This window comes from Microchirus variegatus, assembly GCF_963457635.1.
Source record: "Microchirus variegatus genome assembly, chromosome: 21".
NCBI lineage: Eukaryota > Metazoa > Chordata > Actinopteri > Pleuronectiformes > Soleidae > Microchirus > Microchirus variegatus.
In genome coordinates, this window is record NC_139822.1 from 7,536,490 (window position 1) to 7,561,956 (window position 25,467).

At 38.5% G+C, this 25,467-nt stretch overlaps 2 protein-coding genes across 2 annotated transcripts in view; one reads left to right on the forward strand and one right to left on the reverse strand.

The window, feature by feature from the left end:
- The window catches only part of mtcl1 (microtubule crosslinking factor 1), a gene marked incomplete at both ends in the record, with an annotated part of 47,530 nt that extends 45,806 nt beyond the window's left edge, over nt 1–1,724 (forward strand). Inside the window, one exon of the mRNA XM_083908186.1 lies at nt 1,521–1,724. Coding sequence (XP_083764312.1) covers nt 1,521–1,724 — 204 coding nt within the window. The remainder of the gene's footprint in view (nt 1–1,520) is intronic.
- A 5,240-nt stretch (nt 1,725–6,964) lies between these two features.
- acss2l (acyl-CoA synthetase short chain family member 2 like) lies at nt 6,965–25,304 on the reverse strand. Its single transcript, XM_083908185.1, has 18 exons — nt 25,113–25,304; nt 24,808–25,003; nt 23,039–23,130; nt 21,761–21,864; nt 20,898–20,970; nt 20,610–20,685; nt 19,755–19,839; nt 18,113–18,250; nt 17,509–17,679; nt 17,239–17,372; nt 15,337–15,469; nt 13,402–13,458; nt 13,029–13,109; nt 12,176–12,284; nt 11,901–11,969; nt 10,247–10,423; nt 7,990–8,064; nt 6,965–7,705 (listed from the first exon to the last, which is right to left on the reverse strand). Exons 1-18 carry the CDS (start codon nt 25,234–25,236, stop codon nt 7,578–7,580), a joined length of 2,022 nt encoding a protein of 673 aa, XP_083764311.1. The 5' UTR covers nt 25,237–25,304; the 3' UTR covers nt 6,965–7,577.
- Between the last annotated feature and the right edge of the window lie 163 nt (nt 25,305–25,467).

Here is a 25,467-nt window from a genome sequence, read left to right on the forward strand (position 1 = left end):
GGTACCCCCTTTAAATGTTCTATGTTGGATTTGTTTTTAGGGCAATTTACTAAATGTTGCCACAGTCAGAAACTGCAGGTGGATTTTTCCTTTAAAACCAGAGCATCTGATGTGAATGTGTTCTCTTTGATGTTCCTACATTACTGCTGCATGATCTGTGGTGATGTGTGTGAGTTGGTGGATTAACATCACAGGGAATTGTGTATTTACTCACAAGTCACCAATCAAACATGGATGTTTCTGTGTAATCATTTATGAATGGAGACATCTCTGTGACGCAGATGCCATCTCTTTATTGACGTGCTTTCCTGTCAGCTCATGACGACTTCTTGCAGGTTCTTCAGCAAGTCAGTCACTGGTGGATCCATCCACCATCTATCTGATTCGTTTTTTCCTTCATTTCAGCCTCTCACTTCAGAATTAGATTGTTGCTTTGTGAGCTCATTGTTGCACCATCCTGTAACAGAAATCTAACACCCAGAGGTGAACTATTTATAAATCAGGCCAGAGTGATCAGTCACACTGTGACATCCCCCACACACACTTTTCTCTCATCTCATCGACCTTTTAATCAAAACATTTTACATTTGTCATGGAGAGAACAAAAGCATAAAGCTCTATAGTCAACACCAGGAATATGTGGACAAATATGCTCACACAGTGGTTGAACCAGATGTATAATCTGCTAAGTTTGCATTGTTCTGTGTTATAAATTTTAGGCCTCATGAATTGAGCCCATGCGGCAATAAAAAACAGAACAGATTTATCCTTTATCTAACACCTGCTGTGTCCTCTAACAGCGTCACAGTACAAGTCTCCACATATATTGATGGAAATAGGTCAGTTCAGCTGTTTGGCTTTTGTTTAGAGAAGTGTTGAACTGCATGGAAGGTTGAGAAGGAAGACTTTTTTGAGCCTTTGAAACCTTTGAGCATTTACAGGATTGTGTACGCATGTGGTATACTTCCTCTGGTGGTACTTAATCTTGCAAAAAATTGGATGCCTGAGATATCCCCCATGGGCCAGGGGCCCCTGCATTGACCTGGGTTTGATTCCACATTTACTAAAGGTGAAACATCATGGAAAATGTCAAAGCAGCACTTTTATTTCTACAAAATGACAGTATGAACTAAATGTAGTAACATTGATGTTGTTCTTTGTTTCTGTAAAAATACCAGCATTGAGTTTAAAGTCCTTAGAGGCCTGTAAGTCAGCTCATTTTAAAGGTTCACCTTTAAAGTAAGTTCCGTTTGCTAACTAAATAACCACACATTTATCAGTAAGTAGAAAAATATCATAAACAAAATTGAACTCCTTTTTTCTTTTGCACAATTCTTCGCTGTCTCACCTGACCTCAAGGCAGTTTTTCCAAATTGTTAGACATTCATTCACTTTCATTGAATTCATGCTCCCCTCCTCTCTTTTCTTGCTCTCTTTCATTCATGTTCCTCACTTTGAATGTGTTCTTCCTCTGGTCAGTCAGCTGTGAACACCTTCCCTGCTCTCCCTTTCATTGGCAGGACCTGCCTCGTTCTCCTGTGGCTCCGCCCCTGGACTCCTGCTTCCTAAGACCGGCCCGCCCAGCCAACCGCAGACCCCCGTCGCGCTGGGCCATCCGCACTTCCTCCTGCTCCCCCAAGTTGAGAGAGGGCTCCAAGAGGAGATTCATCTTCCCACCACAAGGACACAGGAAGATCATTGTGGTGGGTGAGGAGTCGGCATGAGGCGTCCTCTACCTCCTCTCTCCCTCTTCCAGCTCAGCCTAAAAAAGACCCAGTACCTCAGAAGCCTCTTCCCATATCCAGATTCCTTGAAGGGGTCTGAAGGGAGGGGTTGGGATCCACCCAGTAGCACCAGCTGACCATTAAGGAACCAGAACTTCATTTTAGAAGAACCTGGATTGTACTGTTGTCTCATCAGAAGACATTCAATGAATTTAACCACATTTCCATAAGAGGTGCCTGCACACACACTTGATTTAAACAACATCCCACACGTATATATATATATAAAAATACATATATTTTAATAACTTTACTAACTGTAGGTCAGCTGTTGCATTTGATTGTTTACACCATTTCTTTTTATACTTCGTATGTCTTTTATGTTTTCATGAATCAGTTCAAATAAGTAATTATGCAAGACCCTAGTATTTCTATAATGCTAAGTTTAAAAAAAACAAAACATTAAATCATCAAATGATGTACAACCAGCTGATATGCTTCGATTAGAATAATTTATTAATACTAGAGTGTAAGCCTGAAGGCCACTCTCATGGCCAGGTCATACTTACCGTGTATGACCGTCTTTGTAGAAATGCTTCATGTCTCTGTTCAAACTTTACAAGGGTCCACCTCAACCTATTTCCTTATGTTAGAGTTCCAGTTCTCCATGAAGGAACTCTCCATGAACTCGGATTTCCAACTCTGAGCAACCTGGCATGGTATGTCAGGATTCCAAACACTGCTTTTATATAGTTATATAGTTTATAGCACTTCTGTCATATTGTATCTCACAGTAAATCAATCATACACCATGTAGAGATTGTTTTTGACTGACACCACTCCCAGCACCAATGTAAACGTAAGACAGCATTACCCTGTTCCCTGTTTGACGAGAGCCGCTTTACTGTCTCGGTTTTTGTGCGAATCAGTCTCGAGGTGTGTCCATCTAGTGTCCACGTGGAAATGGGTGTATGACAAAATGTACGTAATGTGGACCGTCTACAGATTTGTAACAGGATTTGTTCTGTGCATGTGTGCAGTGTGACTAACCCTAGTTCAAGTTCAGAGATTTCTTTTAATTCAAGAAGTTTTCTCAATATAACAAAAGTGCAGAGCTGAATGGTCCTTACAGAGATATGAAATGCGCATGGGTATATATCAATCACAGCATGCAGCAATGTACAACCTGTGTGCAGGCTGGCAGATGAATGCACAAAGAAAAAGGAAAAGTGTGCAGTGTAATTAAGCTGCACTCAAGGCTCAAGCCTTTACAGCAGGGCTTCTCAAAGTTTTGATACCTGAGGGCCAATTTAGGAACCCAACATTGGACTGAGCGCTGCCAAAGGAAAAAAAAGAAAAAAAAACTGAAAGAAATCCCATTTGTAATAACTATGGCGTCCAAAATTTGACAAAACCGACACACTTTACTACCTTTTCCAAAATTGGACAATTTTTTTCCAAAAAACATTTGACAAAAAATACATATATGCCATCCCAAATTTAACAATTTTGGGGGGAAAAAGTTTTTGGTCCAAAATTTGACAAAAACGTTGTACAATACTATGTCATCTCAAATTTGACAATAAAAAAATAAATAAAAAAATTGGTCCAAAATTTGACAAAAAAATGACATTATGCCGTCCCAAATTTGACACTGTTATTCAAAAAAAAATTCGGTCCAAAATTCGAAAAAAAACGTCATACTATACTGTGTCACTATGTCATCCAAAATTTGATGACATAGTAAATACAGTTCTACAGTAATGTCTAATAAACATTTAACAAACTTAGTAGCTCCTGGATTAAAACTATCAACTGTCATTCATTCCGGGCCGCCAGAAATGTTTCTGCGGGCCGCCATTGGCCCACAGGCCGCACTTTGAGAACCAATGCTTTACAGGGTCTGGAAAGCTTTTAGGAAGGGACCACACACTTTCTGGACCTTCTTATTTGATTGCTGAAGTGAGTATTCAGCAATCAAGTCATTGTCTCCAGTTGTAAGCAGGACATGACGTCTTTCAGCCATGACCCCAAGCAAAGCAGTCAATGGGTTTGGTTCTAACTGGATGTTTAACACCCAAAAAAGTATATGTATGAAACGCGGCCCTCCAATATTAGGGCCGTGTTTAAAACTAAAATGTTTTAGTAGTTATTCTTATAAAGTCATGTACTTACTGGACTTTATTTTAGTCAGACACAACAGTCACCCTACCGATCTTAGCACCACTTCCTTTCAACCTTTCACTGACTTCAGCTTTTTATGACTACCTTTTGCCATAATGCTTGGCAGTAAAAAAAAATAGCTATCATTATCATTCAAAATAACAGTCATTATTCTTTTAAAAGAAAAAACAATGTTTTATTATAGCTTTCATTCTATTAGTTAACTCAATAAAATACACTTTATGTTGTTTTTACTTTTAGTCCCATCTGTCGTAATAACTTGGAGGTCATGGGAAGTAGTAGCACTTAGCAAATGTGCAGAACAAATCGCGTTGTGCCACAAAATCTAGTGGACCTCTGCGCACATGCAGACTCAAGTACCTCATACACTCAAGTACCCAATTGTTTTGTGTACATTGACCCTCAGTCTAGATACGTGTCCAGATCAGCACTAATCATTTCTTCCTTGGGATAGTATCGACATTTCAAGAAAAATCTGTCCTTTATCTTTTTTATTTTAAGTGATGCTGCTCAAACAAACATGTCTGAAAACATAAGCCTTTTGGTGGAGGTAACAATAGCATTCATTCGGGGGGGGGGGGCATTGTTGTTGTTTATTTTCAGGCTTTAAAGGTGAATGTTTCTGTGTAGTTTCACTGAGAGGATGAGGGGGAAACACAACACAAGCGAAAAAACAAAAAAGACAACTTGTGCTTCACTGGGTCTGAGGCAGACACACATGATGTCATTTCTGATGCTAATGTCCGTGTTTCTTTCTACATCAGAATCAATGTGTGGCTCTGTGATTGTGTTGAGAATGGGTGACGACACTGAAATAACCTTATGCATAAACTGGAATATCAGTGAAATATCTGCATGCCTTTTGAACACTAGCTTACACATAGAGCTCTCGTCTTGTGATCACTCAGCTCCACCATGAGGGAAGAAGAAGAAGAAGAAAAACACATTGTGACAGGAAGTGTCACCATTGAGCTGGTGGTGTGTTTCATTTGTTGTCACATGATTTGCAATGACAAAAAGTTATAATAAAAAAAAATACTTTTTTAAGTAAATGATTGTATTTACCAGACTGTCTTTGTATAGTTGTTACTATTGCATATGGATAACTTTTTTCTTTTGACAAGAAAAAGGGATTTAAAAAAAATGGATGTTTTAAATGAAAAGTCTATGTCAAAAAGTCAAACATGATCTATAGTCCTATGTAAAGAACATGTAATAAACATGAATGTGTAATAACAAGAACTTCTCTCTCTGTGTGTGTGTGTGTGTGTGTGTGTGTGTGTGTGTGTGTGTGTGTGTGTGTGTGTGTGTGTGCGCGCGCGTGCATCTTGTACTTGCAGCATACTGAGGAACAGCGAGGGTTTTTAACCAACAAAGTGAGGTCGTTTTTACGAAGTGAGGACATTTTTGGCCGGTCCTCACTTTGTTTTCAATGAAATCTCTTCCTTAGGTTGTAAACATGCTACACTATAATATATACTATATTTTTGGTACAAATACCCGTTTTCCAGCCCTGGTTTTTTTACACTTTTCGCTCTGGGGCTCCACCTGCAGACATGTTACGGTACTGCACCCAGTAGAACTTTATAGTTGTTATTCATGAAGTACATAATTGTAATTGTGTTGATTTATAAAGTGGAAATGCTGGTCCTCACTTTGTAAGCACTTATACCTGATCCTCAGATTGCAGCAAGTACAAGAATGTGTGTATGTGTGTGTGCGTGTCCATAGAGGGCACGAGGGCACCACCCCACTAGTCTCACATGAAGAAGAAGATAAGAATCATCTAAAATAATTTACAAAAACATGGACAATTTAAATAAATGTGCTAAACGTTGTACAGTCTGTGACAGGTATTACAGATTTAAAACATTTCTCTGAAGGAGCAAATAAACACAGACAGACACATATGGACAATGCTATGCAAACTTTTCCTAAACCTGACTTATCTTATCTTAACTTTTCACAAACAAAATAGTCCTATACTTTTGCATCTGAATGTTTTAAAAACACTAAAAAAAAGGAGAAATGAAAGAATGTGTCTTTGTCGTTCACTCACTGGTTGAATGTGTTAAAAAATAAAGTCTTATTTCAGTCTGTCACAGATAAAGATGCCTTTGAATCCATGTTGATAAACTGCTCTCAGCTTACTGAATTAACCTCTGTGAGGCTCCACGCTGCCTTGTTCGGCTTGCAGTCGGTCAAAATAAAAAAGGATCCCAAATTGCTCATGCCTGCAGCTGTGTGCAAAGGCCTCAGACAGACAATGAGCGACACAATGGGCCTGTCTGTACCATTAGCCTTCAGAGGTTGTCATGCCAACAATACAAAAAGCCTCTTGCTCCAGGTTTGGGGGGGGGGGGGAGTTTGGCACAGAGGAGAGTTCATACTGAGCGAGGGCTTTGCCAGGAGGCCCAGCACGTCCGCCTCACTTTCTGTTACATCATTATTCATGTGAGGGAAAAAAGGCTCGTCCTGCTCCTGAGGCTCCTGAGCTCAACGTCTGCAGCTGTTACTGTGTGTGTTCAAGCTGGAAACAGCATGGCAGAGGGCGATCTGTTGGGGTTAACTCCACGACAAACGCTCTATTGTGTTTTAGTGTATGGAGGAGTGTGACGACACACAAATAAACTTAGAGGCATACTACACCACCCATTCGGTTCGCACGGACATATCCACCGGAAACCTATGAAAGTTTATCGTACTATTGTACCGAGACACATTTTTACAAAGGGGTACACGACAATGTAGGGCTGATGTTCTGACTTTTTGATACAGTGGTATGCAAAAGTGTGGGCACCCCTGTAAATGTTCATGATTTTCCATTTAAATCATTGGTTGTTTGAATAAGACATTTAAATCTATTACATAGGAGACAAACACAGTGATATTTGAGAAGTGAAATAAAGTTTATATGATTTACAGAAAGTGTGCAAGATTTTTTTGAACAAAATTGCATAAATTTAGACACCCTTGTCATTTTATTGATTTCAATACCTTTAGCACTAATTATTGGAACTCAAAATTGGTTTGGTAACCTCAGTGACCCTTGTTTCTCCTCTTTGCATCTTCACTAGCGTCTCCTGGAAATCACAAGGAAAGGAAAAAACATCATACAAAACACATAATAGCACAATTAGAGTGAACTCCAGGAAATTCATTAATGAAGTCAATGTAAAGTCCTGTGAAGTGATGAAAACATCTTGCAGCTGCAGTGGACTATTCCTGCCACAAGGAGCTGCTGTGCTTGAGGGTCAAGAGGCAGCTATAGCAACAGATGGAGTACAACACTTTTTTATTATCAGGTCAGAGATATGTGTCACAGTTTGAAAATATACATGTCGTCTCTCAAACTGTCATACAGAGAAAAGAAGAATCAGCTTCACCCTCCAGTGATATTATACATATAACACAATACAATATATAAAATATGAACTCTGTGTCTACGTTTGTTTTATACTTTTGGCCTTAACACCAGCAACAAGTGTCTATCAGTGTGACTTCTGAGAACACACGGGTGGTTATTTTCTGATCCCAGACCTTTTTGTTTAGTTCCAGATAGTTCACACAGATGCTGATCCAGAACCAGCTGTTGGTTAAGTGTCTCTATCCGTACCATTGCATAGTTAGAAGAATGAGCGATTAAATGAGAGAGGCAGAGGCGTTTGTTCAGGGTGCAGCTTCACATCTCTGGCTGAACAGCAACTCCACCACTTTTGGGTCGGCCAGAGTTGAAAGGTCACCCAGGTCTCTGCTGTTGCACGCGATCTGCCGCAGGATACGCCTCATGATCTTCCCTGTGTCAGTGGGCATATATTGATTATTAAAATACATGGAATAGAGAGAGGTGACCATATTTATAGTCAAATTCATTGTTTTTAACACACCTGTATTCAGCTTTACAGTATATCTTGTATAAAAATATATGACATGTTTATAATCACCCAGCCTTACAGAAATATTGATTTTATATATATATTGTGACATATATGCATATCGAACAATATATAAAACAGGATATTGTGATTACATTTTTCTCCATGTTGATGTGAATGTTAATGATGTGAATGTGAGCGTTTACCTGAGCGTGTTTTCGGCAGCGCCGGTGCATTCTGAATGAAGTCTGGTGTGGCGATAGGACCAATTTTCTTTCTCACTGATAAAAGGACACAGGGTGAAAAAAAATCAGTGAAGATAAACTCCTCCTATCTGTTACCAATAAAGGTGATACAGAAACTGAATATAATATCCATGAATAACTTGAAGTGAGTGATTGCTTTAAATAAAACTCATTTGTTTTTTTTAATTTTGAACTGAGTGAAGCAAAAGTCTGAAAAACATGAGTAAACTACTGTGTTGATTGTCTATAAGGCAGTGTTTTTCAACCAGTGTGCCGTGAGAGATCGTCAGGTGTGCCGTGGGAAATTATCCAATTTCACCTAATTGGTCTAAAAACATTTTTTGAAAACAAATAATTAATTATCTGCAAATAATATGGATATAAATATTCAAGACACTTTGATAAGAATGACTAAATTGGTAATATAGGCTAGAGTATCATTTAAAAAAAAAAAATTTGTTTGGTGGTGTGCCTCGTGATTTTTTTCAACGAAAAAATGTACCTTGGCTCAAAAAAGGTTGAAAAACACTGCTAATAAGATATCCTGAATGAATGTGTTTTAATGAGTGATCCTGCTTAACTCAGCTTCGTCAGCAGAGGGCGCTCTAAGCTTTGCACTTGACTGGATATGAGTAGCTGACGCTAGTAGAAGTAGAAGCTCAAGTTAGTAGTGATGAACGAGTTAAACATGCTACAGCTCCTGGCCTGAACTGTTTCCACATCTACAGGTAAGCTGGTTGTAAGTAAGTAGTTTATTTTATCAGAGCTTTGACATTAAGCGATATTAAATTTGAACCGAGTAAATGTGATAGAAAACTGTATTTACTGTGCGTATTGTTTAGCAGGCTAGGCTAATGCTAATGGCCGGTAAATGCTAACGTCACAGTCTGAGCATCTGTCTCCCGAGTCATGTCGGTTAAAGGAGCATTCCATGAAGTTTTGAAAAGAGTTGGTGGTAGCCAGTGTTTAAAACGTTAATTGTAATCTTGAAATCTGAAATTAACAGATTAATTATCAAATTAAAGTTAAAGTCAAAAGTTGCATTCCACTTTTTTTCCGTCATCTATTTTTGAAAAATGCTGCCACACTGCTGATGTCATTGACATGGATGCGACAGGAGGACTGACTGTAGCCTTACATGAAAAGCTCAAAATTCACATCTAATTAATGGCAGCACTTATCTTTCTGTCGCTCATGAGACAACAACCTGCTGGACTAAACCAAAATAGTGGAAAACAAGGGGGGTGTTCTCTGAAGACAGGCTGTTACCTGTGAAGCACGGGTGCTGTAAAACAGCCCTATTAGCATGTGGACTTTCCTCCTAATTAAATTCACCATAAAAAATAAAAATAAAAATACAAAATTTAGTGTACCAATATTTTTCCTCATTTTAATACTCTTATCAACATAGAAAATTGGATTGGCTTGCTTTGTGTAAATGTTATTTGCATATTATGGCATATACTGTAGTCTAGGGCTGAACAGGTGAAGCAGGAAGTAATGTGTTGTTTACATTAGCGAGCCGCAGATGAATATCACCGTCGCTCTGCATATGTTGAGTTATTCCTCTCATTGTGATAGAGCCGCACAATAATAACGGATTCTGTGAATCATCCCCAGTGATGTGAATAAAGAGCCGTTCTTTAATGCAGACAAAGTCCCGTGGTTTAATGTGTTGTTGCCGTAACGAGCTAACCCGAGCTGAAGGAGCTAGCGGAGAAGCACTTGCCATCCGCTCAAAACGGAATGTTTACTCTTTACTTACGCGAGCCGACTACTCTTTGACCGGCTCGCGCAGCGTGTCTTTTGTTTCCGGTCTATCTAGATCCAGTGTGGTGTTGTAGTTGTTCTAACGTTACTAGCTGATGCAACATCTTGTAAAAAAACTACAAAGTTTGCTCGGCCAAAAAGAGCGTTAATCGGGCGATTAAAAAAAAATTACGCCCTTAAAATGGGTTCGCGTTAACGCCGTTAATAACGCGTTTAACTGACAGCACTAGTTTTCATTAGTGTTGTTTTATCTGTAAGTTTTTTCTTTTGGTAACTTCCTCTCTACAGTGTTTGATGGATCAATCAGATTTTTGCAGTAGTTGTATTTTAAAAACAGTTCTGATATTTACATTTAACTTTCATATACAAAATAAGAGATAAACAGAGAATCAGAAATCAAAATAAATAAAAGTGTAGTTATATTTTAACCCTGATGTGTGAGCCTCACCCAGATTCTTGAGCTCATCCACCAGCGTGTGGTTAAACTCCCTGCTGTCTTTGAGGCTGACGAAACAGTAGAGACACTCTCCCTTCACCTGGTGAGGCCGACTGACCACCGCAGCCTCAACCACACCTGGGTGCTCTGTTAGAGTCGCCTCCAGCTCTGCTGTGCTCATCAGGTGTCCTGAAGGACAACAAAAAAATTCACTTGGTGATAAATTAGGATAATGAAATGTAAGAGTGGAATTCCTCGAAACCAAACACGCCCAAGGGTTTTTGTTGTGATGTTACACAAAACGGTAAAAAAATAAATCAGTTGTTGCTTTAATGCTTTACATTACAGTTCAGTAATAATTTAGTAAGAGTATTGCAATTGTATGGCAATCATAGAAGTTTTATTATGGTAACTCTGTCTTACTTCTACAGTAATAACAGAATGAAAGACAATTATTAACAATAAAAAATATGAGTGGGTCATATTTACGTGGTAATTATTCATTTTGAGACACATTTTTTCTTGTAAAAAGTGAGAAAACCAGCAACAAGTCGGCCCGGCAAGTAAACAAAGAAAAATCTTCTCTTTTTTTCAAACAAATCTGAGATTTCAATGTTTTTACTGAATATGCATGAATATGTTGAAATGTCTTTAGGCCGAAAGAGAGTGGTAGGACATGAGAATAATTAGACACATTGAGGCAGAGTAGACACCGAGTAGTTACTTCTGAGATAACAACATGACGCCGCGATAAAAAGAAAGCACCACAAACCTCTTATTAACCTTCTATCTTCTTATAGTGAGAGTTTTCATTGATGCCGTAAATTTACGTTACGTTAGTGTTCATTCAGTCACATACAGGGATTTAAAAAAGAAAAATCATGCTAGACGCTATCTTTTAATAATCCACTGTGTGTTTTAGAACGTTATGTGGCTTAAGTTGTTGTTCGCTAGCTTAGTATTGTCGTTTTAAAAGGCAAATGATCAGATGATCATATTAGAGGCTGTAAAGGGAGCATCTGCTCTTAATATGAATAATAAACCAACCTGATGTGCTAGGATAATGTGTGAATGACACAGCTTTGTGTATGAAGTATTGACTGTGATGCTAATGATTAAGCAACCAGCTCAGAGTTAGCACATCACAAGCTCTTTCAGCAACAGACTGATCCATCCACACCACAGAGCCACTTCAATGCATTTTATTTAATTTGATATTAAAATATATATATATCTTTGATCCTTCTAACTCCTAAGTATATTACCTTTTTTGTTTTTCATTTTTATCACCCTATATCAACTGAGATAGGCACAGCACCCACCGCGACCTTACTGTGGAGGATAAAGCGGTAGATAATGGATGGATGGATGGATGGATTTCATTTTATTTTTCTCTAAGAACCCCTGGGACCTCTTCATAGAACCCTCACATATTTTCATGTGTTAGACATTATTGGAAAGCTTAGAAATTACACTTTCAGAATCTGTATATAACTCAAAATGCCTTTCAGCCTACTACACTAAATATCATTACCGCACTATTACTTAGATATTACTTATTAAAATAATATTATTATTATTATTATTATCATTATTAAAAATAATATATTATTACTGTTATACTCTGATGTGGATGATTAATGATTAATTTATCAAGTCACGGTACCTGACACATTCAGCATGTCATCTATTCTTCCTGTGATCCAGTAATAGCCATCTTTATCCCGCCTGCAGCCTGACACAGAAAACAAGAGGAAAAACAATCCACAAAAGACATTTTACAAAATATTCCTCTTTCTCTCCCTCTATATTTATGATCGGTTGCTGTTTCAGATAATAATAATAAAAGGCATAGTCTACATTTTTCATGCTTTTGACTGCTGCTTCTAGAGTGATGTACAACTAGATATAAAGGGGAGGGATTTTTTTTTGCTGTCTTACCGTCACCAGTCACATAAAAGCCAGGGAATTTCTTGAAATAGGTGTTTTCAAAGCGCTCGTGGTTTTTGTACAGAGTTCGCATTATTCCAGGCCAGGGTCTCTTGAACACCTGTAGCAAAAACACACACAGAAAGGACACTCGCACACAAAAAACACACTTAAGTTCTGCCTGATTCTGGCTATGAACAGATGTGGCGCGGGGCCCCAGGGACCAGCACAGCTGGCTCCAGGGTCCCACAGATAGCTCCCAGATTTCCTACTTGAGCAGTCTTGAGATGAGACTCTCCGTCATGCCTTTGACCAAGTGATGAAAATTGATGGTTGCCAGGTTCGCCACTTTTTTGTTGTCGTTGGGGACAGATTATACAAGCGAGTCGTGACGCTCGAACAGGAGAAGAGCTCAGTTGTTGTTGCCTGATTTTACTGGCTTGGCATTCGGGTGGACATAAGTCGGTGGTATGCATCCTGCCGTGAATGTCATTTAGTCGATCAAATAAAAAACACTTGCACACTAATAATTAAAGCAGATAAAAAGAACTCAAAACCACTGGTGCATTAAGCAGAATACAAAAAAAACAGTTTCAAATGATTAAAAGTCACTAATCAAGGAAAATGATGGAACGAATGATGAATTTAACAAAAAGCAAATTGTCACTAATAAATAATAAGGATACTCTTTATTTATGTATAAAGGCATATAATATCATGGCAAGTAAATAACATAAAGGCTCAGTCATCACACAATTAATTAAATCGGTTTTCAGTTAATTCATGATCAATTCTGTGATGAACAGTATTTGTGTGTATTTCTCATGTAACGCGAATGTCTGTATGAGATGAGATTGAAACTTACCAGATAACCCTCAGCCTCGCCTTCCTGTTCTTCACCGTGTTCGTTCAGGATGGCTGGCTCCACACCAAAGAAGGGGAAAGTCTGAAACCATTGATGTGGATTTATTTCACTGAACATTTGTTTTAATGTAATGCTTTACAATAAAGGTGCATTTATTAATTAAGATTAATAATTGCTGTAATAAGCATTTACTAGATTTACTAGACACAGGTGGTGGTTCAAAAATATCAATATATGTACGTTTCTCAAAAACATAATTGTTATTGTTAAAAAAAACAACCGTTATAGATACATGTATGTTTAGAAGTTACAGAGAAATGTCTGTAAGAGTCACAAGAGTGTGATGTAATCAGTGTTGAAGGTGTTCACTCACCGCAGAGCCGGGTTTCAGTGGCGTTGCAGCAGGTAGAGGAGTCAGAACATGACCACCCTACAGATGGAGAAGCACTTTTCTGAGGTCAAATAGATTTTAAACTTAACCTATTCTATATACCTAGGCATATCTAAAACACTGCAGGATTCATGTTTACTCTAGTTCTGCTAGTATAATCTAATACATTTTTGCTGCATTCCATTTTCATGTGTGTTGCATTTCTTTTTCCCTTGTCCTCATAATGTATTTGTTTTGTTTACTTGATGTGCCTGGAATGGTGCGTCATAATTCGTACCTGAATTATTCACACTTTCATCCTGTATGCTTGCAACCTGTCTGGTGTGCAAAGACCTTATTCTGCATTCCATTTGTTGTCAGAACCCAGAATTTTGGACCTTGGAAATTCTATATATAAAAATATATATAGTACTGTTTAATTCTTGCTAATTAATTTTGCTATGCTGTCCCAGACTCTGTCCTGTCCGGACCCAGAGCCAGAACCAACATGTCATTGGCCCTTTCTCAACTTGCATACTTGGGAAGTACATACTTGAGAAGTACGACTGGAGTGCGTACTCGCCAAGTACAGGAGTACACGAGTACGATCTCTTCAATTGGAACAGAGGCATACTTGTTCTACTGTTTGAATAGCGGGTGGCGCCAAGTGCTTAAGCCACCTACAGTGTTGATAAATTAACTTGTAAAATACTTTTAATAAATGCATATACTGTATAAGTATTGTTGTCATTTTCAAATTTTAAATGTTAACTTAAAGCATTAATGTATTTGACAGTGACAAGGAGAGAGAGATAAAAGCGGTTAGTGACTTCAAAACGACGCAAGGTTTACATCGAAAACTGTGTTTTTAATGGACCGAGTCGTTAATGTTCATCCTTCTCTCGAAAGCTTCAAACTGCTGCTCTGAGACAGTGGCAGTGGTTAAAAGTTGGAATGTGAAACACCTATGAAACCAAGCATAACAAGGCAGAGATTAGATGATGGCAGAATTCACCCCATTCACCCAAAAAGCCTCTAGCGATCTCTGCTGGTCATATTGGCAAGTGCAAGTGTGTAATCCCAAACAGACACGGACACACAGAGCTACTAAAAACAATACCTCACCTCCACTCTGTGGGATGAAGTGAAACTACATTTGATAAAAGTTACCCACTAAACTCTGCAGTTAGGCTCCAAAAAATAAGTGATTTAAAAGCCATCTATGATCGATCAAAGAGGATTTTTACCCATTTACTTCATTTACTGGCCAACAATAACGATAATATAACGATAAATAAGTTACCTCAGAGTTGCGTGGATTTTGGGACACCACAAAAACCTGTTTAGTTGTGCACACTAAAAAATTAGTATATTGTTGATTTGTATATGCAGCCAATTCTTTATTTTAACTTGTTAATATTATTGTTATGAAAAGTACTTATTATTGATAGTTCTCAGTTGAATGTCTAATTTACTTTGCTTTTATTTTTGTTATCTATTTTGTCTTATGTTTAAATGGCATTTAAATTACAGCGTTCTTCATTTCAGTCCTTGACTTCACACAGTGCAGATATTGATATAATGACGATGCTACTTCATTATATATATTAATTAAATGTAATGTAAAACAAAATTATAATGCATCAAACATGATGATGCTGCTGACATGTACATGAGGACATTTTCTCTATCTGGACAGTCTCAAATCATAATTGATTAATACACAGACTTAATCTGATTAAAAATATTAATCTTTTGACAGTCCTACTTATGTATTTGATTTTATTCAGGATTTGGTTAAAAAATACTACGCTTTGAAGTTTAAAGTACACTGTGTAAAGTTTAGCAATAGTTATTAGCATATAATCAGGGTCAAAAAGAGCTCAAGTCTAAATTGTATCAACGTGCGCAAGCTCAGTGTATGTGTGTGGTCATTACCGTTTCTGTCTGCCAGAAAGTGTCAACAATGGGACATCTGCTCTGACCAACCATCTTATAGTACCACTGCCAGGCCTCTGGGTTGATGGGCTCACCCACTGTACCTATAATCTTCAGGCTGGAGAGGTCATACCTGGCAGAGACATGTGAGAAAATTCCCCTCAGATATGCTTATATTCCAAAATGATGTGATATTATCATACTGTTTGTCTTATTTAAAGCACCCACAGAGTGGTCCTATCGCACATATATGTGAGTTATGGAGGTCTACTTACATACATTAAGTTTTTATAGTCAAAAATCTCCTAGTTGCTGCAAATGAGCCGATAGAAATCTCTCCTCACTGAAGCTCTCGTCAGTCGCACTGCCTTAGACTGAAATCTCGAAATCTCACCACCAGAAGACAGACTGTGTTGTGATTGGCCAGCCAGCGTAGAGCTTTCCCAACTGTCTTGTGATTGGCCAATACCTGGAAGTGACGTAATCGGCACGTCCGCTCTCAGAAGTGCAGCTCCCCCCTCTGGAGCGGTGGATGCACTGCTCCTCATTATCAAAACATTGTTTTAACAATGTTTAAAGAATAGCTTTGTCACGACTCCCCGCCGCAGTCCCTTTTATGACTTTGACCCGGAGTCAGAAGACACTGTTGCTCGTGAAACACCTCCACAACGGACGTTCTTCTTCTTCTGTGGTTCAATTTACGCAACCAAATGTGCCCGGACTAGTGCCCAGAGGAGGAGGATCTTAGTTACGTAACCAGAACAGGTTTTTTCAGAGATCTCGCTGAGCCTGAGATTACAATACAACACTCAGCAGTGACTGAAGTGTTTGTTTCAAACCTTCAGGGCTTCATAAACGAGGTAATGGTGCAGATACACACCAAAAACAAACGGCGTTAATTGGTACTTCCGTTCTATGGAAGCTGTAAATGAAATACTTCTGAAATCTGAAGGGTCCAAAATGACCAGTTGTGGTTTTCAGGAATAAAGGGGCTCACAGACTTGTGTGAGGAAAAGCCAGGCTCAATGTTTTCCCAGTTGTGATAATATCAATTTTCTCATCCAACCCTTAGTGAGAAAGCCAATACGCACATTTCCTAAAATAAAATTTAAACAATTATTTGAATTGAAAGGGGAAAACGAAGCGGTTTTCAGCTGGAATAAAAAATCTAAAGTTACACCGTAGAGCTGATGTAAAGTCAGTATTGTACTCAATACCCTTTGACCGGATGGGGACACAAACCCTACAAGCCCACAAGATGTCTACAAGAAAATTTACTCAGAAACTTGATAAAGGCTGCCCATGCATATGCAAAGGTTATTTTTCAAGCAAACTTTTAATGGGCAAAATGTATGTCATCTGTTTCATATATAAGTGCACTATAGTGCAAACACAGAATCATATCAAAGAGACAGATCAATAAATGTTTATTTAAGTAGAGCAATTTTGTGTATCATTTGTCATTTAAAAAAACACTAAATTCAAAAGATTGGCATTGGTCTTCTACCCCATGACTGCCTAATTTGTGGTGCAACTATTGTCACAAGATGGCAGCAACAGCAGCGAGTATTTAGTTAGTGGCCTTCATGTGTGTTTGCTGAAGTGAAGTAATTATATTTCTGCTAGTTTTAGTTTATTTTATTGCCTTGTGTGAGCTGTCTTTATATTCATTACAGCACTTTGGTCCACTGTGATTGTTTTAAAGTGCTTTACAAATAAAGTTAGATTATAACTTGATATCGTTTGGAAGGCCACATGAAATCACCTGGAGGGGCCCTGGGCCACAAGCAGGGTAGTAGTAGTAGTAGTAGAGGGTAAAGTAGTAGTAGAAGTATTAGGTCAGACTCCTTTTGTAGGTTGTGATTTTTCAGAAATTGTACTTCAAATGATGCAGTTTCTTACTTCTGTAGTGGTTCCTGTCCGTACTTCATCAGCAGGCGTATGGCTGTGGGAGCTGTGTAGAACTTGGTCACTTGATACTTCTCGATAATTTCCCAGAACCGGCCAACATGAGGGTGGACAGGAATACCTTCAAACTGGGGGGGGGGGGGGGATAAATAAACATGTATGTCTAAGATTATTGATAAAAAATGCTATCTCTGTCTGTTTTCCAGTTCCTGCACTGTGTTGGTTTTTAATAAAACAACAAACAAATGTCTCTTTCTGACTCACTAGAACACCTGTGGCTCCATTTGCAAGCGGGCCATAGATGATGTAGGAGTGGCCAGTGATCCAGCCGATGTCTGCCGTGCACCAGTACACGTCGTCATGGTGATGGTCGAAAACATACTTGAATGTCAGTGAGGTGTAGAGCATATAGCCAGCGACGGTGTGGAGAACACCCTGTACCGCACACAAGGACAGGAACACGAAAGAGGAGACGAGTGGTCAATATGGAGACAGCAGACAGTGTAAATAAGGGCGGAAAGGACACTAAATGCAGGTGTGTGTGTGTGTGTCTGCGTGTGTTGTATCCTTGTGAGGACATTTTGCCCCACAACTTTGAAGGGCTTCAGGGTTAAGACCTGGTTATGTAGGTAAGGATCTATAGACATAAAGATGAATAAGACATAAACACAAGTTTCTGTGTGTGTAAGCCTGTGAGCGAATGTCCTTAGGTTAGTTCATGATGTCAATTTGTGTCCCATTTAGAAGAAAAAAAGACGATAAAAGATCGCACTTGAATCCATTTTGTGCTGCAGTGTGTCTACAGTAGCCCTCATGGACAAACCAGCCAGAGTTCCTGAATTGATGAACAGCATGTGCTGTGTCTTACTTTAGGTTTGCCGGTGGAGCCGCTGGTGTAGAGGATAAACAGCGGGTCCTCAGTGTTCATCCACTCAGGTTCGCACTCCTCAGGTGAGTCTCTCATCGCCTCATCCCACCACACGTCACAGTCTGAGTCCCAGGGCGTCTGAACGCATGGACATGAAAAAGGGAGAGAATCCAGTCCACTCATTATTTCAGCTAACCTGTTTCTGACCTGTGGACCTTCCTGTTTTGCCTGCCCCTTATCGGATTTGTTTGCCTTGTGAAGGCTACGTTTACACTAACTGGATATTTTTATAAATGGATATTTTCTTCCCTCCGTTTTCCAAAATAACTTTGTGCAAACATCATCGTTTTCAAAAAAGTTTCCGTTGATATTAACCCGCATAAATATGCTGTCGAGAGACATCATAACTACACCAAGCCTGTAGGCGGCAGTGTAGGAAGAAGGAGAAAGCCATACAAGCCAATCAGAATCCTCATCGACAACAGCGACGACCGACCTCTCACCCTCGATGTATGGACGCAAGTGACCAAAGCGATGATCGCGACATCCTAAAATTCTCACACCACTCCTCTGAGACAATAACCTCATAACGCAGTCTGGCTCATGACAGAAGTTCTGAAAGTGCTGACCTCCGAGCCCTAATACGTCTCTGCTCCTCTACATAATATAGGAGCTGTATTTGTAAATACAAACATGTAAAAATGATCATAACCAAATGTAAAAAGGTCGCACTTTTGAAGCCTAAAACGTAGTTTTTCTCTGTTTTTCTCAGTTTACGTGCAAACTGAGTTTTCCTAAATCTCCACTTTTGCCGGAGTTTTTAGAAATAATCGTTTTCAGAGGCGAAATTGTTGTTTGTGTGTAAACAAGAGGCACAAACGAAGGGGAAAGTCTGCATTTTTAAAAATACCCGTGCCAGTGTAAACGTAGCCTGACTTCCTGGTTTTGAACTCTGCCGTTCGAGTAATGATGCGCCGTATCTGTGTCGTTTGTCGAGCTTTTGGGTTCTTACCTGCCACTTTGTAGAAACCTGACACCTTCATCTTTATTACACAAATGATCAAATGTAAGGAGGATTCACAAAGTCCAAATTTATAGTGTGGAACCGTTATTAAAGGAATACTTCACTGATTTGCATGTGGCTTTGTATTGCTAGAATAGCAGTATTATTATTTAAAAATGGTGCTTCCCTCCCTCAGTTTTCCCCTGATTTCTAAAAAATATTATTTGTGCTCACCTTTAAGTGATGTACTTGGAGGTGAGCCATTAAATCAAGATTTGAACTACAACATTAGTTTGGCACTTTTTAGACTCACCCATAGGGGGACAAGACTTCATTCCCACAATGTAAACACAGTGTCCGCCAGCTTTGCTAACTAACTTTCTTCAAATATTATTTCACATTTCTACTTCATAGATGACCCATTTTTAATATACATTAATCTTCCCAGTGGTGAAATATCTCTTTAAGTTGATGAGAAAATGTTACAAAAACAGTTCATTTATATAAGAAAAACTAAAGTCATCCAACTTGCAATTTTCATCACATATATACATATGCACAAACATTTAAAAGCTGTAACATTAACATTAATTAATGTATATTTGCTGTCATTATTGTTTCACATATAGTTGCTTCTACCTGTAGTTTGTTGCACGTCGCTCCGCTTTTTGTCCTCGTTGCATAGTGCTTCACGACGAGGCACTTTGTGACGCTAGATGATGCTCTGTGACAAAATAAAGAAATGACAATAAGGGATGCATGATATTATCTTCTGATATTGGCTCTGAAATGTCTTATCAGATATCTGCAATTTCACTACAGAAGAGACTAAATGACCCTTACCGGTTTGGCGCAAGACAATATGCATATACTGTATATCAGTACTGGCACATAGAGCATCCCAAAAAATAATTATTTATTTATATAGTCGCTCACTCATTCAACTGAAAGTGCTTATCAATACAAACATTTAAAACTTTACACATGAAAAAAAAAGTGTAAAATAGAGGCAGTGAAAGTCAGGAAACCTTGTGTCATGGTCAAAGGGGAACTTTTATATTAATTTAGAGCAGCCACTTTAAAAAAAAAAAAAAAAAACCTGTGATTATTCAGCTATAATCTGTAGATTACACCACATAAAGAAATCTTTGAGTGCAGTTCTTTAAATTAAAATGTTGTTTTTGTTCATAGATGCTCGACTTGAACAAATTTTGAAATTCTGAAATCTCTCCATGAACATGTCTGCACTCGCGACATTGACTCCCGTTGTATTCTTTGTTCCTCAGAGCACATGTTGCCGCTGTGGATGAGTAGATCAAGCCTCCCGGATGAATCTGAGCTCTCCATGTTGCTTGGCAACCCCATAATGTGGACCCAGGCGATGTGTTTCCCTCCTCCCTGATAATAGCTGATGCAGCTGGTGTGTGTGTGTGAGTTCCATTAGCAGTTCATGGTCAGTTTGCAAAAATTGTCCGCATTGTAAGGTGGACCTACTTTTCCCTGTACTTCTCCAGAGCCTTGTCCACAATCTGCTTCAGGTTGATCAGCTTCTCTCCTCTGTAAACACCATCTGTACATCACAAAAGGATGGAGGGGGAGAAAGAAAGAAAGAAAGAAAGAGGGAGCGACAAATGATCATAGATGATGAGGTACATCAGCCAGTGGAGAGAAGGTTTTCAAACACGGAGTCATTTTACAGCTCCAACATTAACTTAACAACCACTCAGCAGTATAACACATCTCATCAACCCACAATGGCCTCAGAGTTAAGGTAAGACCTACCTGCTGTCACCAGGACGCTGCACTGGGCGTCAATCATCCTCTCACACAGAGACTCGGAGGAGAAACCTGCAAACTGGACATGCAAAGACAAAGACAGAGAGGCATGAAGAGCGAGAGTTGGTGAGGTGTTTCTGAACCTATGGCTTTTAAAGAGTAATCCTGATTTATTACATTTCAAGTGGGGTTTTTTTCTTCAATGATATTGTACTCTAGCTTCAAATATGCACAAAATAAATACAAAGAGAAAATACAACAACAAAATGAGAAAAAATTACGACAAAAAGATGCAAAAAATTACAAAGAAAGGGATGCAAAATAACAGCAGAGACACAAATCGACCATAAAGAAATGTAATATGACCACAAGGAGATGTCAAACGACTGCAAAGTGATGCAGACCAAACCAAACAAACTACAACTGACCAGGAAGAGAAACAAAGCAACAAAAAGTCTTCTGGTGGTATTGCTCTATTTCATCGTAAGCTCTCCTGCAACGTGCACAATCAAAGGCTCTGTCTGTCTCTGCCTTTTGTGTCCAGTGTCCAGCGCATGAGAGCCAGTGAGGGTAATGCAGGTCCCATGTCATGTTGAGCTAGGACGAGTGGCTAAAGAGATGTATTCAAAGACCTTGGTACATTTCACCACAATTGATGTCCACTCACCAAATACTTGCTGCTAGTCATTGGTGTAGATTTATTGATAAACTTTTTTCTAGTTTGGTATCTATTAAGTATTATTATGATGATTAAGATATGATTAACTGATCAACTTTTTATACTCAATCAACAATTGAATAATCAAATGTTCATGTTCACAGCTGTATAGCATAAATGTTCATAGCTTATTATTGTTACTATCACTTACCACAGTGGAGTGAACCGCACCTATCCTGGCACAAGCCAGCATGGTGTAGACCAGCTCTGGGATCATGGGGAGATAGATGGACACCCTGTCTCCCTTTTTCACTCCTTGATCAAAGAAAAGTTTCAGGTTCAATCTTTGGATTAGATAGATATATAGATAGATAGATTCAATTCAATCACACAATGTTGTAAAAAGATACACATATTGATGACTTCAATTATCCTGTCACATTGGATTTACAGTATATTCTCAAGATACACAGTATTTGTGCATATTTGTGACCTTGTCTTTTTATTCATTATTTATTTTTATAATGATCTGTGATCTTACTCTCATAAGGACCCTTGACATTGACAGTTATCATTTTTTCCCCCTTTATTTATTTTTAATCTTTTATTACCAGTGTTATGGTACTTTTTATTCCTTGTTGTTACATGTGTTTTGTCTGTTTTCTTGTTTGGCTTTCATTAATCTGTCTGTGAAAGCACTTTGTAAACTCGATGCTATATAAATAAAGTTATTATTATCATAGTATTGAATGCAAAATGGTCAATGCACATTAATTGCATGAGAACATGGTTCCATAAAGGGTCTTTAAGATAATGGACTGACAACACAGTCAAAAATAGAAGTACTAATGTTTACCTAAAATCTGTTTTCCTTTTCTTAAAGACAATTGTGTACCCATTAGTGAAAGTCCATATGTGTACTTTATCAGATTGCCAGTTAAGTTAAGTACAATTCAGTACCCTTAAAGAAATATGTATATTTTCAATACTATGGTGCACATATGTACTCGGTGAAAAGGTACAAATCTGTTTTTAAAAATGAAAAATAATTGGACACAGAATAATTGTTGGACCTTATATTAAATGGCAGAATACAAGTTTGACCATTCATTTGTGTCCTTGGTCTTCAAATTGTCTGAGGTTATATTTTTCTTTTTACATTTTAAATGGGATGTGTGTCTGTACTCATGGGGTGAACATTCTACAAATATGCTTTCTGATATTCAAAATGTACATTTCTGGCATCAAGCACAATATTCTACTAGTGAGGGAACCTTTTCCAAATGTGTACTTTTGGAAAAGGTACAGAAATGTTCTTGTCTTGTATCCCTATATTTGAGTGTGAAGGGAGCATTAAAGACAATCATAGTGGCTTGAACTGTTTGACTTTGACATTTTGACCTCTGTGCAGCAGATCAACAAGACAATTTCAATATTTAAACTAAAACAATTTAACCACAGGCTGCTGAAGAAGACTCGAGATGCTCACCCATCTGCTTGAGGACATTAGCACAGCGGCAGACGTGGCTAAGCAGCTGGGAATAGGTGATGGTCATGTGATGGTCAGGTGAGTTTCCCTCCCTGGTAAGACAAGAAATGAAAGAAAAAAAACTGTCAAATCTGTCAACCTGTGTATGTTCTTCTCCCTGTAAGTACAGGTATGAGTTCGTTGGGGATAAAACTGCTTATCATTGTTCCTGTGTCTATATTTAGCGTGTGTATCGTTGTCAGGACAGCACTTGAGGGAGCTTCAGTATGTGGCACAGTGTTTCATAAGGCAGCTCAATCTCAGACGAGGCCAAAACACACGGCAACAGCTTAGTATCAACCTCACTGCAAAGTTGGGCGATGGTGAGAAGTCTGCAATCATAACTGCATTCTATATTGCTAAATGTAATCTATGCTGAATCATTTCAATATAAATTCAACATGTGATCATTACAGAGTTACAAGTTTGGACATTTTACTAGCACTTTTGCGGGCTTTATAGAAGGCTGTATATGTATTACATATTTTGTTCATTATTTAAGTTGATTATCATCATTTCCACTGTTAAAACAACACTTTTTTCACAATTGTTTTTGAAAGGGACACTTGAATGGATTACTTTCCTGATGATAAATTTTAAAATATCCATCCATCATCTACCCATTATCTATACTAGTGATTCCCAAACACAGATGGCTTGCGGGAGATTTTTTGATTGGATTTGAACTCCAGAATTGTATCTTTACAAGAGACAACATCTTTTAGATGAGGACATTAGAAATATTAATAAGATAAGATAAGATAATATAGCTTTATTTATCCCACAGTGGGGAGAGAACAGGGTTTCAGACACTGTAAACTGATCCCAGCCAAGTCATAAGCCATGAGAAATTGATGGGTTAGGTCAGGAAGGACATTAGCCAAAGTCTGCCAAATCATGTGTATGGATCATCTGCTGTGGGGATAATAATAATACTAATAATAATACAAATATGTTGCTATGACCGGTTTCATTTATTTCGTTTATGTTTTATGTAATTGAAAATACTGTGTACACACAAAATGCAGATTGGAGAGACAGACCTTATCTTGTTCAAGTTGCTGAAGATACGTATTATTTTTTATAATTGAAAGTGTTTTTTTTGTTTTGTTTTGTTTTTTTATCAGATAAAGGGGAAATAAAAGAAAGTGTCCTGCGTGGCCTGAATGTGATTACATTGACATTTAAAAATTATAATTGTATGACAATGAAAATTACATTTTAATTAAACAGTGCATTTGTATGTAAAAGTTTCTGTTCAAATAAAAAGGTGTGAAGTGACCATTGGCCCCCCGAATATCTTCACATTATCAAATCAGGCCCTCATTAAAAAAAAAGTGACACCCCTGACTCCTAGCTTTTATAATGAATGAAGTTTCACTATAGAGGTCAGCCATTGGACAGAACACAGAAAGAAAATGATTCTATGAAAAATCGATTGGCTCTTATTGTTGTAAAACAAAACAATATAAACTGCTTTGTGAGTGACTCATATAAAATGTGTTGGATCTAAATAATGACATCTGGAAAGATTTTTGCAACATGCATAATTCAGGCATCAGAGAAACCAGAAGTCTGACTTTGTGTTGCACTGACTGTGCTTTGTTTTGGTGTTCTCAGGTTGCAGCAGGGAACACAGCAGTTGTTATTGCACTGGAATACTTGGCATACTTCCAGGCAGCCTTTCCCATCAAAGCAATCACTTATTCTGGGCATGCATTCATGCTTACCAGTAATAGGCAACCTTTTCACCAAGGTTCCTCTCCTTCACATGTCTGTCTAGGACATTATAGCACATGTTGGTCTTGGCTCCTTCCATGCATGTGACATATACGTTCCCTTTTGTCACATCAAAGTTGTACTGCAGCATTGGCCCTGTTGTTGGGTTCTTCCAGAAGAACTCATTGGCGACCTCTTTCCAGAAAGCTGAAAGAACCATTTCAGATCAGTGTTACAGGCTCCAGAGAGCAGATTCTCAGAGGTGCATGGAAACACTGCGTGCATGCTGCTAAAACTGCATACATGTTAGACCTACCTTCTGGATTATCAAGAGACTTCCTGTACAGTTCCAAATAAGAGTTGAAATCAGGCACATGAGCACCTCTCTGCAGGTCACAGGAGGGGTAGTACATTTCGTCTTGAGACTCAGGAACAACCATTGCGGTAGAACAGATGTAAGACAGTCCTATCTCATCTGAGGGTGAGTCAGAAAATGGGTTAATCGAGGGTCAGTGCTGATCTGTCTTGATCCTCCTGACACTACAAGGGCCCTCTTTATAAAAGCAGCACAGTTCAGCATGCAGAAAGATCCACCTCTAATCCATGGAACGAGGATCTCTCCAGTCTGCATAGTGCCAAGGGCAGCCTATCAGCTCACAGTGTGTAGCACT